The sequence below is a fragment of the Lycorma delicatula genome, chromosome 13 (assembly GCF_047948215.1).
Source record: "Lycorma delicatula isolate Av1 chromosome 13, ASM4794821v1, whole genome shotgun sequence".
Lineage (NCBI taxonomy): Eukaryota > Metazoa > Arthropoda > Insecta > Hemiptera > Fulgoridae > Lycorma > Lycorma delicatula.
This window is the reverse complement of record NC_134467.1, coordinates 16,935,535-16,957,012: the sequence shown is the minus strand read 5'-3', so window position 1 is coordinate 16,957,012 and position 21,478 is coordinate 16,935,535. Positions and strand designations below refer to the sequence as shown.

The following is a 21,478-nucleotide window of genomic DNA, read 5'->3' as shown; positions in this document are numbered from 1 at the left end:
CATCTCACGAATGGTCGAACTGAGACTGTACAAGACTATACTTCATTTATACTTATACATATCATCCTCTGAAGTATTATCTTAAAGGTAATTACCGGAGGCTTAACAGGAAAAAAAAGAAAGGCTGATCTAACACTGCTGGCACAGGAGTTCCAAAACTAGATTAATTCCATAAAAATGCTTCACTTAAATCTTTGAAACTTTAAAGATCCCTTTACTTGTTGTATAAGGGAATCTTATTATGCAATACTTCATAACATCTCTGTATGCTAAATGAGAGCACTTGTTAATTATCAGGAATGTAACTGGTTAAATCCCAGACAAGACTTTGAATTTTTCAGATATTAAATAAATTCATCTCAAATTAATTCATACTTTTATTACACATGGGTTTGCATGTATGTGTTATGCATGTGCGTGCGCACGCACACACACCCACAAGTAAAATATACTTAACTAATTTAAATTACACATAAGTACACATCATCAATAATCTGTAAACTTACCTATTTTCTCTCAGATGTTGTATAAGTCGTAATATAATACGTGGCATAACAGCTTCAGCAACACACATTAAATCGAATGGTGCAGTAGGTTTATTACTTTGAGCTTTAGGTCCATGACGATCACAAAAACTAAAATATAGAAAAAATAATATCATTAGAAGTAATAAAAAAAAAAATGTTTGAAATTTATTAATGTTTTTTAAGTGATCACATTACAACTATGAACAAAGGTGTTACGTAAAAATATTTTTTAATATAATAAGTAATAGCAAATAAACAATAACACGACTCACTCAGAGTAAAAGAATAAAGCATTACAAAAAAAATGTGGGTAAAAAAGGAGTAATCACAATTGATATGTTAGAAAAATCTCAATTTACCTCTTTAATATTCTGCAACTAAGTTTAATTCATTTACTATAAAATATACAAGACTGTATTTAAGTAAAATTTAATTTATTTATGCTTAACTTATTTGTTACTAATTTTACAAATAAAAATAATACCCCCTCAAAAAATAAAAAAAATTAAATTTTAATTAATTTTTATTTAGAAGAAATTTTTCCCCTAGCTTTAATATGTTAATTTTAAGTCAATTTATTTCTTGTATTGATTAATTCCAAATCAGATATTTTAATGTTATTCTACTGACAGAAATGGTTTACCAAAAATGATTCATTAACAACAAATAAGTAAATGTAGAAAAACTGAATGAAAAAGTAATATAAATGTAGAAAAACTTAAAATAATAAAAGTAATAAAAAAAGGGGGAAAAATCATTTAGAGTTAAGATTATTTAGAGTTAAGAAAGCATTTCCAAAAGATCAACAATGATAAAACTTGCTACTATTCACAAATATTACATTACATTAATTTTGCTACAAAAACTTAAATTTATGACAGGTGGCTGAAATGTAATGCGGTTGTGGCATAAAATTAAGCTATATAATTTTCCCGATGGTCAACCAGTTTTCTCTTTCTGTCAATGAAGAATGTAGGCATCTTTCCTTGACCCACAAACTCACTGCAACCATCACCATCCCTAGTGAAATAAATATACTTAATAGCCCTCTTTAATTGCGGAAATAAGTGAAAACTGAAAGGTACCAAATCTGGTGAGTATGTAGGATAGCTTCAAATTTCAATTCCACAAGATCCTCAGCAGTTGCACGCAATGGGTAAATGGCTGATCATTATTATTGGTTCTTTTACCTGTTGAACACAATATACATCTTCAAAGTGATGGTACTTTTTAATAAATTCATTTACCTCATTTGCGTACTTCTCATCAATCATGGAAACTAGTCAACCACTGCAAGGTTCAAACTCAATATTCACTTTACCAGCATCTGATGCACAAATTTTTATTGCTCATCTAACTGCAGCACTTCGATCAAGAGTTCCAGTCGATATCATTAGCATTCACTATTTCTGCTGTTAAAATTTTAATCACTGCACTTTGTTTTAGATGCTTTGACATAGCAGGTATTCTAAACTCCAAAATAAGCGACTGACAGAAAATGAGAGAATGTGGGTCAACAAGTTTTGAAATGTTAATAGTGGGAGAATGAAACTATATGATCGCAGCACCTTTTGATAAACATTTTGTTCTTTTGTTCCATTCCAACATGCATTAAATTTTAATTCCTCGCGTATTTGTAAAAAAAAGGCAAATTTATGAATGTGGCAAAAAAATTAAAAGACTTTTACAATTACAATATTGTATATACTAGTTGGGGATGGAATCTTGAAGATTGTTCAAGCCATTAGCAGTAAGCATTACGTCTCTCATAAAAGCTGGCCTGATACATTAATTAGTATTGATAGTTTTTACAACAAATTCAAAGTACTTAATATTAGACAATTATATGTATTCTTTTAATCTATATCTATGACAAATAGATTAATAGTAGAAGGAAGATTAAAGAAAAACAAACGAACATACATGAAATTTATAGACCGTTCTTTCTTTTTCCTGTTTATCCTCCGGTAATTAATGTTCAGAAAATACTTCAGAGGATGAATGAGGATGATATGTATGAATGGTAATGAAGTGTAGTCTTGTACAGTCTCAGTTCAACTATTCCTAAGATGTGTGGTTAACTGAAACCCAACTACCAAAGAACACCAGTATCTACGATCTAGTTTTCAAATCTGTGTACAAATAACTAGTTTTACGAGGACTTGAACGCTGGAACTCTTGACTTCCAAATCAGCTGATTTGGAAAGACGCATTCACCACTAGACCAACCTGGTGGGTTAGCATTTATAGACTAGAAAAGGCATTTGATAATGTAGACTGGAATAAAATATTCAGCATTTTAGAAAAAATTAGGGTTCAAATACAGAGATAGAAGAACAATTGCTAACATTTACAGGAACCAAACAACAACAGTAATAATTGAAGAACAAAAGAAAGAAGACGAAATAAAAAAGGGAGTCCGACAAGGATGTTCCCTATCCCCGTTACTTTTTAATCTTTACATAAAACTAGCAGTTAATGATGTTAAAGAACAATTTAGATTCGGAGTAACAGTACAAGGTGAAAAGATAAAGGTGCTACGATTTGCTGATGATATAGTAATTCTAACCGAGAGTAAAAAGGATTTAAAAGAAACAATGAACGGCATAGATGAAGTCCTACGCAAGAACTATCGCATGAAAATAAACAAGAACAAAAGTAAAGTAATGAAATGTAGTAGAAATAACAAAGATGGACCGCTGAATGTGAAAATAGGAGGAGAAAAGATAATGGAGATAGAAGAATTTTGTTATTTGGTAAGTATAATTACTAAAGATGGACAAAGCAGGAGCGATATAAAATGCCGAATAGCACAGGCGAATCAGAAATATAATTTGTTTACATTAAAAATTAATTTAAATGTCAGGAAAAGATTTTTGAAAGTATATGTTTGGAGCGTCGCTATATATGAAAGTGAAATTTGGAAGATCGGAGTACCTGAGAAGAAAAGATTAGAGAAGCTTTTGAAGTGCGGTGCTATAGGAGAATGTTAAAAATCAGACGAGTGGATAAAGTGACAAATGAAAAGGTGTTGTGGCAAATCGATGAAGAAAGAAGAAGAAGAAATGAACACTGATGTTTCAGTAAGTGAAACCTGTACATGTGAAAAATATTTTCAAACTAACACTAGTTGAAATAATCAAGGCAAATTTGTTGTGTCATTACCACGCAAGGATAATAACATTCAACTGGGTGATTCTTTTAATACTAAAAATAGATTCTTATCTTTAGAAAGAAAACTAATCAACAATGCCAACCTTAAAAAGGACTACTCCGCTTTCATTTAGGAATATTTAAAATTAGGTCACATGACATTACTCAATTCCAATGATTTGCTAATTAATAAATCAAATGCGTGCTATTTACCCCACCATCCAGTATTCAAGCCTTCTACTCTAACTACTAAAATCTGAGTTCTCTTTGATAGTTGAACTCTAAAACAACTAATGGCCTATCCCTTAATGATACTTTATTAGTCAGACCTGTAGTCCAACAAGACCTATTTTCAATATTGCTTAGTCAGAATCCATAATTACATCATTACGTTGAACATAGCTAAAATGCATTGTCAGAAATTACTTAAACTTAGTGATTCCAATTTACAATGAATTCTTTGGCATGGTTCACCAGATCCAGAAATAAACACTTCGCATTACAAACCGTAACATATAGGACTGCTTGTGCACCATATGTAGCCACTAGATGTCTAATTAAAATATCTAATGAAAATGAGAATGATTTTCCACAAGAAATCTAAGGTCATTCGAAATGAGTTTTATATTGATTATCTCATAACAAATTCAGATTAACTTAAATAAGTTATTCAATTGAAAATTAATATTTCTAAATTATTACAACAATATGGTTTTTCACTCCATAAATGGTTTTCCAATAATAGTACCATTTCTTCTTCTGAACAAAATTCTTCCATTCCTTCAAATCAAGATCACAATTTATGTACTTCAGAAGTGTTCTTTAAAATAATTCTTCAGACACGCTACTTTTCCAAATTAATCATTATAGAGATTCTAAAAAATACGCTAAAATAAATATTCCGTTCATTATAGTACGTCTGTTTGATCCTTTAGGACTCATTGGTCCTATTGCTTTCTCACATAAAGATTTTATGCCGTTGTTGTGGCAACTTAAAATTAATTGGGATGAAATATTACCAAACACGTTACTAACACAATGGCTCAACAATTTATACAACCAGTTGCAAATGATTGAATCAATTAAAATAAATCATTCCATCAAACCTAACACTGATATTAGAATTATTTCTATTCAAATATATGGATTCTCCGATGCCTCTATAAATGGCTATGGCTGCTGCACTAACATATGAATTGTACATGCCAACCATACAACTTCTAATTTACTTTGTTCTAAATCAAAATTAGCACTCTTAAAACAAATTACACTACAAAAGTTGAACTTTTAAATTAGTCATTTATTATTAAAGGTAGTTACTTCCTTACACATACATTTTGATGAGATATACTTATACACAGATTTTATAATAGCACTACATTGGATTCACAGACACAACCATCTAACTGGAAAGTATTTGTCAGCAACAGCATTTCTGACATTCAGAAAAATACTTCAAATGCTAATTTGCATTATATCAAATTCCTTTGATAATCCAGCAGATGTATTGTGTAGAGGCTGTACACCAAGTAAATTATTTGACATGTCACTTTGGTAACATGGTCCTTAACGGCTTTCACAATCTTCTTTCCACTGGCCAAAAATAAAATTACTTTTAATAACTAAAATAAAAATTCTAAATGTTTAATAGAAAAACGCAAAACTATAGTAATATCATTTGTATCTCTACTGTTGTATTTAATTAAACAGAACAATTTTTTTCACTACACACTTTAATTCGCACATTTAGTTTCAGTTTTAGATTTTTTCATAATGCTAAATCAATTAAAACGAAACGAATCATTGGTTCCCTAACTACAAAGGAATTAAATCGTACTCTTAACTTTTTTATTTAACACTCGCAACACATGCATTTTAGTAATGAAATAGATAATCTTAAAAGCAATCAAACTTATATCGCTTTCATTTTTGGATAATTTAGGCTTACTTCGTGTAGGAGGCAGATTACAACACTGTATTACATTACCAATGTTAAACATCCTCAATGGGGTGTTATATTAACACATCATTCTTTTCACCAGAAAAATTGGATTATAAATGGTAAGAGAATTATTTTTTCTATCATTCGTAAATGTATGATATGCTTTCGATATAATGCAGAAAGCCAGGTGTACAATAACTTGGTCAGTTACCAAGCTGTTCTTCTACCAAGTTACCATAACTCTTCTAGAGTTATTCTTTTCCAACCATTCTCTACATGCGTAGTAACTACAGCGATCCAAATATGATTTGTCATGGCGAACAGAAGTCTAAGACCTTAGGTAAATCATATATAGCACTTTCATATGTCTCACTACTACAGCCAATCATTTAGGAATTAGTTTCTGATCTGACTTCACAGTCGTTTATTGCAGCATTTAAAAGATTTATATCATGTAGAGGTATTACCACTCAAGTCTTATAAAAAAATACTTTATAATTTGTAACAATTTTTAAATTTAGAAAAATTAAAATCAGACATTCAAGCATTCATAACTACACAAGATATAGCCTGATCATTTTATTCTCTCTTCACCCCATTTTGGTGGTTTATGGTATAGCACAATCAAAAGCATTAAATTTCATATGCATCGTGTAATTGTTGGATATTTTCTCATAGGATGTCCACTCACTTCCTTGCCTGAACCCCATTACCAAAAAATTAATCACTTAGGCCATTGGAAATTACACCAAAAATTTATACAATCTATCTGGAGATGATGGTCTAAGGACTATTTATATTATTTACAGCAGCACAATAAATGTAGTTTTTCATCCCGTAATTTTTATATTGGAGATTTAGTATTAGTTACCAATAGAAATTCTTCATCCATGCATTGGAAACATGGAATTGTCACCCAGGTTCACCCAGGCTCAGACAACCTAGTAAGGGTTGTTGATTTACGTAAAGTTAATGGTCCATTAAGACCTGTGCATAAATTATACCTATTACTAATCATAAATGACTGATGATTTAAATAATATTTTTTACTGATTTAATTATTTTTATACTATTGTTCTTGTAATTTCATTTGATTTATATTCTTATAACTGTTTACATGCTCATAAATATTGTATTAATATTTATAACCTAATTTACATATTGTGTTAATTTAATTATGGTTTCACATCTTACACATTATACGATTATGTATTGATTTATATATTAGGTAACCAGTAACAATTTATTGATCTTGAGGATTAGGGTTCCTAGATTTATTAATTATTTATTATTTAAGATTAATGTGAATGTAATTTCAAACTATTATAGATTAAAAAAAATTGATTGTATTATTATTTATTTAAACAATATGCTTATTATTATTATTATTCAAAATACTATTAAGAGCTTTTTTAATTAACTTATTATATATTTATATGAGTACTATTATTATTATAATATCATAAATGAATGTAAATACCATTTCAACTAAACATAAATATTAACAATTTAATTATATTATTGTTCATTATTCACAATTAAACTTGTTTGATATTATGTTGAAATGTACATAATGGATTGTATCATATATGTAACTTATTGTAATTGCAAAAATCATATGATTCATGTTATTGTTTGTAATAGTTTCATTTATAATGTTAAACTAAAAGAAAAAAATCATATGATTTTTGGCAGGCAGTTATGTTAAGATTCAGGTTCTATTTTCTCCTTTTTTAATTTTAAAAATAATTATCTGATGTGAACACCACATACTTGTATACACCTATTAAATTACATATACACATTTTTTGCTGCACTTCATTTAACTTATTTCATTTGAAAGTGAGATACTATCCTCCAATTTTATAATAAAGAGGAAAATTACACAATTACTGAAATATTGGTTTTTATTAACTTCAAATATTTATACAATTATTAAATCAACAATCTTACATGAAATATTAGGATAGTGTAAAAGTCACTTTATTACTTCTATTACTAGCCCCGCATTATTTGTATTTTTGTGAGTTCTGATTAACAAAAGTTTCAGATTTCTGATGAAGTTAACAATTTTTAAACACTATTCCGTTTAGTGAACTCCTGTACACTGATTACAAATGTTAATTTCAACCTTATGGTGTAAAATATTCAGTTTTTATTATTGGATTATTTGGTGAATAACAAAAATGAAAAAAAAACCAATCATACAGGAAAAAGAAAGATAACATGAATATATATCTTCTCAAAAAATCGACAAGATGAATTCGAAGAAGAAAATGTTAAGAACAAGGGTAGAATAAAAAAATTAGGAAATGATAAATATAAATAGGAAGAAAATGTTAAAAACAAAGAAGAATAAAAATTAAGAGATGATAAAGGAAAAAACAATAAGACCAAGGAAATAATAAAGAAATTAAGAGAGGAGGATGATGAATATAGAGAGAAAATTTGAGAACTAGAGACAATATACACAAATTAGGATCAAAATAATTATATCAAACCAAAGAGTGATTAAATGATTGGCAACAAAAAAAATAATAAATGCAATGATGATCAACTACGACTTAAGGAGAACATTGTCCGACAATATTAGAGACGTAATGAACTGAAACAAGAATTTTTTGCAATTTATTAAAGATCAGGCATATGTGTATATGTTGTTCTTATGAAGGTCTATTTTTCAGTAACCCTGTAGTGAACTTTAATATAGATAAAATTAAACAGAAATTCCAGAATAATTAAATAGAATTAACAGAAATTAAACTAGAAAATCCAAAAATAATACAATTCTAAATTATAACTTTCAATTACTATTACATAATCAGATGTTTCACCAAATCTATTACATATACACATATGTATTACATAAACATATTTTATAAAGTACATAAAATTTTATTGCATAAATAACTTCTGAGATTTTCATATTTTTTTTTATTGTTATTGAATTATCATTTATTGTAATTTTTTTTTTTTTGTTTTACAATCATAGTTTAATAATTATTAAATCAATATATTCAAATTGAAGAAAAAAAGTTAAAAAAGGGAGATTAAGTCGGATTCGAACCGATGAGCCTTCCCCTTGTAAGACCAAATATTTCATTAATTAAAATTTTATTTGGCTATAACTCTGGAACCGATGAAAATAAATACCACTTATGATTTATCATTGAAAAGCTCTCAATGTGGGCTTACCACTGCAGTTAAGAGAAAGTCCAAAATCCAAATTTTTGGGGATTTTGGGCTTTTTTGGACACTTTTGGTTCAGTTGATTGCAATCAAAAGGATAGGTGCAGAATGTTATAACAGTCCTAAATCCAAAATGTCAACATCCTATGGCTAATTGTTTTTTAGTTATGCGAGATATGTATGCCAAAACTAGTCAAGATGGATATTTCCGTTGAAATCTGAAAACCGAAATTTTTTGTGGTTACAATACTTCCTTTACTTCGTACAAGGAAGTAAAAATTTTCCCTTTTTCTTCTATTCTATAAATTTTCACTGTTTCTTTTACCCTTTATAAATCTCTTTCTTTGTTACTCAAATTAAATGAATTTTTCTAATGCTCTATTGTTAGTCAGTCTTGTTCCACCCTTCTATGACTCAACATGTGTTTATTACGAATGTATAATACAATAATGTTTTATATATATGAATTCAAAGATATATGAGTTCAAAGATCATAAAAATAATTTATATTATAAACGAAAGACTTTTATTTATTTGAATGACCGACGAGTAATAAAATATTTACAATAATTAAAAGTAACTGAGGTATTGAACTAAGGTGGCATATTATTCGACACCGCCTTACATTTTATTTATAAGATAGGCTATTTCTATGACTGGTTCATGTTACCTCTATTTTTCTTGAGAAAAATTATAATCTTAAAGAAATCCTTTCGTATATCACATCATATTACCTATGCATAACCTTACTGGGAAATTTCTATATTTTAGTCTGTTTATAAGCTAACTTAATGAGTTCAACTGAAATAATCTTAATCAATAAAAATTACTCCATAATCTTTAATCAACACTTTTTATTTTATTAATTTTGTTTTTTATTGTATAAAAACAAATATACATTCACTTTTTCTTTATTTATTTTAAAATATTTATATTTTTATTCTTTTTTAATATCTATTGACATTGATTGTTAAATAATTAAAATTACCATACAATTATTCTTTTTAAAAACGTTTAATTAATGATTTTTAAACATTTGCTAGTTTATGAATTTATTTCACTAACTGTTAAGTTGAAAAGCATCTTTTTTAATATGAAAATACACATTTTCAGGGTAGGGAGGAAAGCAATCAAGAAAGAAAATAAAAACAAATAAAGAAAATATCTACAAATATTGGACCTAATTTTCTGTTAATATTTATATATTGAAAAAATGTTTTCTATAATTAAACTTAATCTTAAAGATTTAAATACAAGAAATGATTTATAATAGATTATAATTCAGATACACTTAGAAAAAAAAAAAGACTTCAATTAACTGCTTTAAAACATAATAGAAAGGTTTCAAATCCCCTACTATAACATTAAAGCATTCCACACTTGCTGAATCTGGCCACAATTGACAGAAAATGAAATACCCAAGTACAGCATACACTAGCAACTCACCCACAAGTATGCAAGTGTTCCTTTATTCTAAAGAAAAAAAATATTCAAAATATGAAAAACATACATCTGATTTCTTTAAATAAAATTTATTCAATGTAACTAAAAATCAATTTAAAAAACCTAACAAAAACTTACCCAGTTTCTTTCATAACCGATGTATCGCCACAATCGCAAGCACCACCAGCCTGACTACGAAACATATTAAAATCATGTCCATCATGATCACCTTTTTGGAAACATTCTGCACATAACGACATACATGGCGATATTCCACAGGTTCTACATCTATAAGCGACAAAGTTTGCAGTCCAAACTAAACCACATGTTGTAGCGTTATCATATCTTCTAACTGTAAAAAATAAATAAATAAAAAAGTAAATAAAATCCATCAGGCAAATAATAATATATATACCAGTAAGACAAAGATTATTCATCCATAAATTATACATTTTATCATTTTTACTATCACTTACTACATATATATTACAGCATTACCCTTTTCAAACTGGTGACAATAAAAAATACAAAAAAAAGGAATTGGTTACTACATGTGGTTAGAGGGATGAAATCTTGACAATTGAAAAACTCAATCAGTCGCTAATATTTATATAAACTTTATATTTCTACAACAAAGTCCCATTTCGTATAGTAATTTACTTTGGATATCTTCATTTTTTTTAGTCATGAAAATATTTTCATTAAGTCGTCCATCCCTTTTACTTACAAAATTCAGCAACATCTAATACACAATGTTCTTTAACTCAGCATTTAGCTGGTATTAAATCTCCCTTTGTCTCATAATTCACTACCTTTTTTTTTTAATCTTGTTTATTTTCAAATTGAATTTTTGGTAATTATGAACTTGAATCTGATTTCGATAAAATTTTTAATATACCTTATTTGGGACCAATGTTATTCTTACAATTAAAATTATTCTTTGGAAACGCCTTTCCCTCGAGATTATGTTCCTCATAAGATACACACTACACTCACCACAGTTTTGTAATTCAGCACTGTAATATACCTGGATTTTCAGACTAAATAATTGATTGCAACAATTAAGATTCAGCCTAGCAATTGGCAAGTTTAATATTTAAAGTTAATTAAATGAGATTGGCAAGTGAAGCAAGCGTTAGGTTATATTTGCTGATATCATATAAAATTCAGTACACATAATTGTTAGTTACTAAACCTAACTAAACACAATTAAATTCTGCTTAAAACCCATTTTTTGGTTTGTAAATAATGCAATTGCTCATTTACCAAAAATCTCATTCTTAACTTAATTTCATTGAAACCAAAATATTTCGCCTGAAAATAAACTAAATTACAGTGCTGAAATATGAATTTATTTTATTTGTAATAAATACATATGAAAAAATTTTAACAATTTTTTTTGTAACAGATGTCAATGCTTTTGCCTAGTTTGTGATCTTATAATTAAGCAAAATGTGAGCAGAAGCAGCCAAAATAAAGACAAGTAACCAAGACTAAAAAAAAAATAGTAGAAGAGTGTCAATATAAACTCTAACAATGACACCAGTCTTGACAAATGTTCTTTTGAAAAGGATGAATGAAAGGTTAATAATTTGCATACGTGAAACTATTAATTATGTATTATTATTATTGTTTCTATGTGTAAAAACAGTCTAGTACAAAAAACTATGGTACATAAACATTATATGAAGTGGTTAAATTTTTTTAAGATTTAAAAAAAAAAGACGAGGTTCTCAAATTCATCTATACATAGTTTATACAACACACAAAAGTAAAGATTTTATTGAATATATTAATAATTTTTTTAAAAAATATTACATGCCAAAATAGCAAACATAATATACAACTTTACACAAGCTTTTTGAATCTGTAGATTCAAAAATCGTTGAAAGCCTGTCAAGGAATATGTTCTGGTTTTATTGTATAACTTAAAATAAAAACAAAATAACAATATGAAGAAAGTCATCACCACTGGTTAATAATAAATACAGGATTATTATAAGAGGGTTATTTTGTTCAAGGTCCGATCGGTCGCGAAATAAAAACCCGCATAAAAATCGGATGAATCTTTGCGGATATATTTCTGTATCAAGTGATTCGTTTCCTGAAATTTCAAGGTCAGCTCTCTACACCATCGTGTACAGTAACTGTACAGCAAACTTCAGTACAGCAAACTGTGTGCGAGATGAGTTCCCAAGATGCTGTCCGACCATCACAAAACAAAGAAAATGGACGCCTCCCTAACCTTTCTCCAGCGGTACCGCAATGAAGGAGAAGATTTTTTGAACAAAATTGTCACGGTGGACGAGACATGGGTCCATTTCGAAACTGAAGAAAAAAGAACAATCCAAACAGCGGATGCATTCTCATTCTCCCAGTAAACCAAAGAAGTTCAAGCGAACCTTCTCCAACAGAAAGTGTACTGTGGCTACTGTGTTCTGAGGTATAATAAGTACTTATTCAGGCATTGTCAGGCACTGTCACGAAGTACTTATTATTGAGGCATAATTCAGTACTGAGGCTACTGTGTTCAGGGACCGGAATGATGTTCTCTTGGTGGAAGTCACCGAACGTGGCACGACCATCATACTGCGTGACTCTTCAGCGTCTACGAAGGGCAATTCAGAATAATCGGAGAGGAATGTTGTCATCAGGCATTGTCTTTCTCCATGACAATGCTCGGCCGCTCACTGCAGCTGTAACAAAGAAGCTCCTGCAGCGTTTTCGTTGGAAACTATTTGATCACCCACCATACAGCCCGGACTTGGTTCCACCCGATTTTCACCTCTTTGCTCACATGAAACGCTGGCTAGGAGGACAACATTTGGTACAGACTACGAGCTGCAGACCAGCGTAGAAACATGGCTGAAAACACAGGCGGCTCCGTTCTATGACGAGGGTATTGGGAAGTTGGTACCACGCTACCACCAAATGTCTGCATGCTACGACAAATGTCTAAATCGGAGTGGCGACTATGTAGAGAAATGGCTATGTAAGTACTCGTTATAAATAAAAAAGTTTTTATTTTCACTGTGGTTTTAATTTTGTAACTCTGATCGGACCTTCAAAAAAAACCCTCGTAGCAAAATATTAGAATCATCAGGTTATATATAAAACCTGATCTAACTGTGATGTACAAAATATTTTCATGCTAAAATTTAAGAAAATTTGTTAGAAAACCTACTGTGTACAATTATCAGTCACTCCTACATTCAAGAGAATTTGAATCACAATTGGTAACAATGTCTTCATATCACTCTCATGTACGAGGTCTGTTCAGAAAATAACGGAACATTTTTAATTGCGCGCAACGGAGATATTTTGTGACGTGTATTAAACATCATTATGTTCCGCATACCCTCCTCTGTAATTACATGTTCTTGGATTGTTGATATCTTGTTTAGTTTTTATGTTATTGTTATTTCAGTGCAACGCGTTTAAGTGGTAGTAGCTATTTTTGGAATGTGCGATTTTCGGGAAAGATATAACATAAAATTTTGCGTGAAACCGGGAAAAACTTTCACAGAAACGTTTCAACTTTTGAAACAGTCTTACGTAGATTATAATCTGTGTCGTACGCAGAACATAACCTCCGTAAGTGTTCAGAAAATCCATCGATCTGGTGGATGCAAATCGCCGATTGACTGTCAGAGAACTTGTAGAAGAGATTAGCATCTCGATTGGATCATGTCGTGATTTTCTGAATGAAAAGTTGAACACGCATCGAGTTGCAGTAAAGTTTGTTCCTCGTTCAATGACCGAATAGCAGAAAGAACATCGAGTGGAAGTTTGTCGACAACTTCTTGAACACGCCGATGACGATGAAACATTCACGGAAAGGATCTTAACGGGAGACGAAAGCTGGGTTTACGGCTACGACATCGAGACAAAGGTTCAAACATCACGATGGATCTCCACGCCCCAAAAAAGCACGTCAGTCTCGATTCGATGTCGAAGTGATGCTCTATGTTGTTTTTTTCCGATTTTAATGGAATTGTGCATTTTGAATTCTTGCGTCCTGGTGCAACAGTGAACCGTTCGTATTATCGAGGCACTTAACGGTTACGTGAAAAAATCCGCAAAAAGGGACCAGAGATGTGCGAGACAGCTCATGGTTTAGTCACGAAACGATGCGCCCGCACACTCGGATTTGTCAATTCGTCAGTTTTGTGCCGAAAATCAGATGATTGTCCTCCCTCACCCTCCCACTACTCGCCATACCTGGCTCCTTGCGATTTTTTCTTATTTCTGAAATTAAAATCGGTGATGAAAGGACGCCGTTTGAAGACCAACTGATGACATTAAAGCAAATTCGTCAAGGTCATTTCAAATAAAGCTATCAATCAAGACGACTGCTTCGCAAAGTGGAAACACCGCTGGAAAAAGTGTATGAATAGGGGGGGGGGGGGGGGGAGGAGTACTTTAAAGGGACAAGGACCAATATATTATCTGTAAAATTAATAATAAAGATTATATATTCGATTATATTCTGAACAGACCTCATAAACCTGATATTACTTTTAAGTCAAGACATAGGTTTCTAACCTTTGCATTTCTTGGGTATATTTTAGAGTACGGCAGATACGGTACGACACTAGTGATAGAGGCCGATGACACACCGCATAATTGGAAACCTGAGAAAATGGTGCGAGAGGGACCATGGCTCGTTGGATTACTGTCTCGCACACTTTCTATCCGGCTACGGGGGGTTCGGAGAATACCTTTTTAGGTTTAAGCTAGATCACTCCGCTAATTTTCCGGTGTGTGTAAACGAAGAAGAGACAGCATATCACGTCTTCTTTCGCTGCCCCCGATTTGAGGATGCAAGGAGGGAAATATTGGACACCATAGATAAAAGGGAAATATTCCTCCCAGAGAAACTCCAGCAGAGATCATGTTAGAACGCGCGGAAAACTGGACGGCTGTAGCAAGGTTTGCTTGGAAGATCATGGAGAAGCTGTATTTCTGGGAAGTCTCGCAGGGGTAGAAGGGGTCGTCGGAGTGTGCGGGGGCGGACAAGCACGCGGCTGAGAGCTTAGGGGATCGCCTGGGTGCGATGAGGTCGTGGGCACTCCGCTCCCGCGTCTGATGGTGACCCGTGAGGTAAGTAAACTACAGTGTTAGACTGTCTATGAGGTGATTGTTTATGCGATTGAATGTGGCTTTGATGTGAAGTGTAGAGTGTGCGGCGTGAGGTATGTTTTCTGAGTGATGATTGGATGATGTAAAGGGTGTGGTGAGATTTAGTCTGTTGTTTGGTATCTTGTGGGTGTGAGGTCCATGTCTGTTGACTGTAATGTCTGAATGTGTGTGAGGGTGTATTCCTCCCTTCCTGAAGTAATGCACACCAGCTGCACCAGGAAGGGTGGGTAGCCACAGGGGTGGAAGTTTAGTAGATAGTGTGCAGGAATACATTCGCATTTAATAACGTCTTGTGAAACCTGTAGCGAGCTCGAGATTGCCCAGGCGCCCGAAGATGGGGTTCCTCCAACTCTTTAAAATAAATTAAAAAAATAGAGACGTCAGTCAGCTTCAATTTTAAATTAAATTGTAAAAAAAAATCCCTTTTGACACGCCGGAAGGCGGAGGTAGATTTTTCACCCATTCTAAGTAGGAGAAAAAATAATTTCCACCTTAAAGTTAAGAAAAACTTCAAATTTATTCAATACGACAATGGTTGCACGTGAAAAAACTATCACATGTTAAGCATACGAAAATCTTACAATTCCAGCAAAATTTTGGTCATTCCTTGCCGTACAGGTTGGTCACATCAAAAATTGTTACAGACAAAAATTTTACTTAATTTTTTAGAGGACATACGACCACTTTAAAATCGATTAGAAAATGCGCCTATTAATACAAGTATGATTCTTTTTTGTCTTCGAAACCCCATTTTTTCAATCCCCTGGGTCTACGGTTGGTTATATCGAAAAACTTTAAAATAAGTTTTAGACTCTTATCAAAAGAAATGGAACTTTAAACGAATTCGATATATATTTTACTTAAGAAAATTATAGCGATATTTTGTTTTTTTTCTTTGGTCATCCCTTGCCGTAAGGGTTGTTCATATCAAAAATTGTTTCACACTAAAGTTTTAGATAATGTTTAGAGGACTAAAGACCACTTTAAACCGATTCGTTACTGTGCCTATTAAGGGAGGTATACTTTTTGTCTTCCACCCCGTGGGCCAATGGTTGGTAATATCAAAAAACGTTACTTAGATACATTTTAGGCCCTTATTCAAACCCACCGGGTTGATCTAGTGGTTAACGCGTCTTCCCAAATCAGCTGATTTGGAAGTCGAGAGTAACAGCGTTCAAGTCCTAGTAAAGCCAGTTATTTCTACACGGATTTGAATACTAGATCGTGGATACCGGTGTTCTTTGGTGGTTGGGTTTCAATTAACCACACATCTCAGGAACGGTCGAACTGAGAATGTACAAGACTACACTTCATTTAATACATATCATCCTCATTCATCCTCTGAAGAATTATCTAAACGGTAGTTACCGGAGGCTAAACAGGAAAAAAGAAAGAAAAGGCCCTTATTCAAAGAAAAGTAGGAACTTTAAACGAATTCAATATTTTGCTTAAGAAAGTTATAGCGATATTTCGTTTTTTTACGAAAAAGCCCACCGTCACCACCCCCATGGTCCGATTTTGCCCATTAACATACTCGACCGAGATTTTGGGTCGTTATATCTTATGTATCAATTTGAAAGTCATTGGCTCAAACTTACGGCAGTTATCGTGTCCATAAGAAAGTGAAATATATACATATATAAACTTTTGAACTGACGGTGGTTTTGGGATCTGGGAGATGTAAAACACGGAGATATATCGAAATTTTCCGGAAGTCGAATCATGGTACCCATTACAATAGGGTATATTTCATAACTTCCTTATGAAATATTTCTTTCTTTTTCCTGTTTAGCCTCCGGGAATTACCGTTCAGGTATTACTTCGGAGGATGACATGTATGAATGTAAATGTCTTACATTCTCAGTTCGACCATTCCAGATGTGTGGTTAATTGAAACCCAACCACCAAAGAACATGGGTATCCACGATCTAGTATTCAAATCCGTGTAAAAATAACTGACTTTACTAGGACTTGAACCCTGGAGCTCTTGACTTCCAAACCAGCTGATTTGGGATTCTTATGAAATCTACCTGAAATGATAGTAACCATACCTAACAATTATCAAAAGAAAAATATCAGATTTGATAAACTTTGAAATTATCTGTGATGACACAAACTAGAAAGACCTTGAAAAGTTAAATTTATTAACACACAAGTACGAACAGAAACAACAATAACATTAAAAATACCGCTAAAATTCCTACGAAAAACAATTATTTCTAAAAAACGTTTTACATTAACGAAGCACTAATAAAAAGCATACAAGTTAAAAGAAATTATCAAGTTCTATTAACTTCTAATGCATTCTCATCATAAAGCTGTATTCACTTAAAATAATAAAAAATACGCATTAATGGAAAATTTTAATACTACAATCGTATGTGAGCATGAATACAAGTTGAACAGAATTCTCCATACATTTTATCCATATACATAAGAACATATACACTCACACGCACGCACAAAATCTAATGAAGTAATAAAATCGTGAAATTGCTTAACGCATAATAATGTATTAAAAAGTGTTTAAATGATCGTAGGAAATCAATTAATATATAACTTTTCTCCATTATCAATTCACCATTTTTATAACTTTTATAACGAACTTTAAACTGTATATATTTACAATCTAGGTCACTGCTTTTATACCTACAATAATTCAGTTTTGTACATTTTAAAAATAAAAAAAGAATTTATTTTAACTAAATCGACTTAAGGAGTGAAAATTATCAAATCGTATATTTTATTTTAAGCATCCCTAACAATATAAGTAACAGTTTGTAGTGAAAATCATGATTATATTAAATCTAGAAATATTAGGCCGATTTATTATAAACAACCTTCCCGAAAAGTCTAAAAAAAAATCTATAGGAGTTTCAAAAAAATGTATACACACTTTGAACTGTTATAGAAAATTTATTTTTCTACCTACAAGGTTAAATTTCTGGGAAAATGAGGCTACTGTTCAATTTGAAAAATAAGTGTACTTTCGGTCAAACTTAATGGAGTCGTGAGTACGGGAATGATCCACCTTCAAGAATAACAATAACTTGTCTACGAGACAAATTCGAGATCCATGGAACAAAGTATGATGCACATAAAAGCCGGTCAGGGTGAAAAAGTGAGAATCCTCAGGAGCGGGTGCTGGAACTGTTTCAGCGTTCATTTAAAAATCTGTAAGGCAGGAGTCACGTGAGATTGGTATAAATGCTATTAGTGTGCGACGCATTCTGAAGAAAGGCAAGTTGCGTGTGTACATTCCAAGGCTGGTGCAACAATTGCTGTATTTATTCGAGTACCCCCCCGCACTTTTTGTCTTGGAATTGGAGGTAGAAAAATAAGGGTGCGGGGCTTACTTGAAACATAGCCTTTAGCCAGGATAATTTAAGTAAAGTAAACGTTTTCTAAGAAGTACCTAAATTCAATCGCATAACTATAGTTACATTAGGCTTTCGTTTATCAATACCGGATGCCGCTTATACAGAATACATCCTTAATTTTTAACATCCTGTTCATATTATCGATAGGAACGAAGTTACGGTATTTTTATAAAACAGATTCATTCTGTATAGGCTACATCCGGTTGTATAGGCTGCATCCAGTTACCCATCGTCATCTTGTCTATTCGCCATTGTACTGTTCATATATGTGGGACGGTTACGTGCATTTTATCTGTTTAGTTTATCTTGTAAAGTTTAATACGGTGATTTATTTTAATTACGGCATTAAAATGTTTACAATAGCACAGCGTCTACGATCTTTTACGGTAAATAAAAAAACTGCGCGTTATAGAAGGTGCTGAAAAAAATGGAAATCGGGCGGCAGGAAGAAAATTTGACGTAGATGAAAGCTGCATTCGAGACTGGCGTAAGAAGAAACAACTTCTGATGAAAGACGCTGGTAATAAAGGGGCTTTTCGTGGCTTAAAACCAAAATACACAGACGTAGAGAAAAAACTGTATGACTTTGTTATGGAAAAAAGGAAATGCGGTTATGCTGTCACGACAGAAATGTGTCGATCATATGCTCGTGAAATCGCTAAATCGTTGAATAAAGTTGACTTTAAAGCAAGCCGTGGATGGATAACACGATTTTTTGCACGAAATTATTTGTTAATACGACGAAAGAAGACCGTTTCTCGACGACTTCCAGACTCTTATGAACAAAACATATTACATTTTCACCAACACATAATAAATCTTAGAAAATATAAAGGCTATTTACCTTCTCAAATAGGAAACGCTGATCGAACCCCCGTATATTTTGAAATGCCGTTTGACAAAACCGTAAACAAAAAAGGTGAAAAAAGTGTTACGATTCGCACTGGTGGTAATGAGAAAACGAAGGTGTAGTGTTATGCTTTGCATTACTTCTAACGGATCAAAATTACCTCCGTACATAGTTTTTAAAACAAAAACTCTTCCTACCTTACAGGTAAATGGAGTTATTATCAGAGCACAGGAATCAGGTCGGATGGACGAAACCTTAATTTTAGATCGGATCAGGTGTGTATGGCAAAAGCGATCAGGAGATTTACTTAATAAAAAAGATACCGGTATGCTAGTAATGGATAGTTATCGGGGTCATACGACCGATAAAGTGAGACATTTTTAAAAAGGGTATGACAGACCAAGTAATAGTTCCAGGCGGATCGACATCTCTATTGCAACCATTAGATGTCTGCATTAATAAACCGTTCAAATCTGCATTAAAACAACTGTACGATAAATGGATGGCTGATGAAAATTTCTTTCTTACGCCTACAGGAAGAATCAAACGCCCAGATTTGTGTTTGGATAAAAGATGCTTGGGAAGGTATTTCCACGGAATTAGTAAGGAAAAGTTTATAAAAATGCGGAATATCTAATGAACTTTATGGTAGTGAAGACGATCACCTTTGGCAGAGCAAAACACGTCTCCACGGTAGACGTGGAGACTACCGGTAACTCTTACAGACAACAGTGACTGTGATTAATTAAAAATAAAATCCCATATTAAAAAGCGTATTGAAATGATTCTTTTCAACATGATACTTTCTTTTCGTTTAACTGACCTACTGATTCTGAACTAAACTAGTACTTACGGTAATTAATTATTAATGTAATATTAATATTGTAATTTAAATGAACTAATTAAACGCTTTACTTTCTGAATATTTTCGTATTTACGTATTTTTTTATCATATCTGTTGCACTTTAAAATACCGATATATACTAGATTTTTTTTTAATTTTCGGTCCGGAAAATCGTAGTGCGGGGCTTATTCGAGGGCGGTGGGTATTGGAATAAATAAGGTAAGCACCCGGATCGCAGGATGCAATTTTGTGAATGGGTTCAGGGGATGGTTACAAGTGAACCAGGATTAACCGGTAGCATCGTTTGGACGGATGAAGCACAATTCAAATTTAATGGAAATGTCAACAGGCATAACTGTGTGTACCGGGCTGAAGTTAATTCTAGTTGAAAATGCAATGAATTTACCTGGTATGTATGTGTAGTGGGGTTTGTCTTCTAAGTGTGACTCATTGGGCCTTTTCATTTTGAAGGTACTGTAACTGCGGAAAAGTACCTAACAATGCTAACCGATTACATTTTCCCTTCCATTCACGCAATGTACGGTAATGACAGGTTTTATTATCAAACCCACCGGGTTGGTCTAGTGGTTAACGCGTCTTCCAAAATCAGCTGATTTGGAAGTCAAGAGTTACAGCGTTCAAGTCCTAGTAAAGCCAGATATTTTTACACGGATTTGAATACTAGATCGTGGATACCGGTGTTCTTTGGCGGTTGGGTTTCAATTAACCACACATCTCAGGAACGGTCGAACTGAGAATGTACAAGACTACACTTCATTTACACTCATACATATCATCCTCATTCATCCTCTGAAGAATTATCTAAACGGTAGTTACCAGAGGCTAAACAGGAAAAAGAAAGAAAAGGTTTTATTATCAACAAGATGGCGCCCTGTCGCACTACCATAGAGATCTACAAGGAAACTTGGATCAAAATGTACCAGGCCAGTGGATAGGACGCAGGGAACCAATCGAGATTCCTGCACGCTCTCCGGACCTTACGCCGTT

At 32.4% G+C, this 21,478-nt stretch overlaps 1 protein-coding gene across 3 annotated transcripts in view; it reads right to left on the bottom strand.

The window, feature by feature from the left end:
- Ubr3 (Ubr3 ubiquitin ligase) overlaps positions 1–21,478 on the bottom strand; it is a 225,097-nt gene that overhangs the window by 183,473 nt on the left and 20,146 nt on the right. For all 3 annotated transcript variants that reach the window (XM_075381156.1, XM_075381157.1, XM_075381158.1), the window contains exons 2-3: positions 10,393–10,606; positions 507–635 (exon numbers count right to left, since the gene is read on the bottom strand). In XM_075381156.1, the coding sequence (XP_075237271.1) occupies positions 507–635; positions 10,393–10,606 (343 nt within the window). The remainder of the gene's footprint in view (positions 1–506; positions 636–10,392; positions 10,607–21,478) is intronic.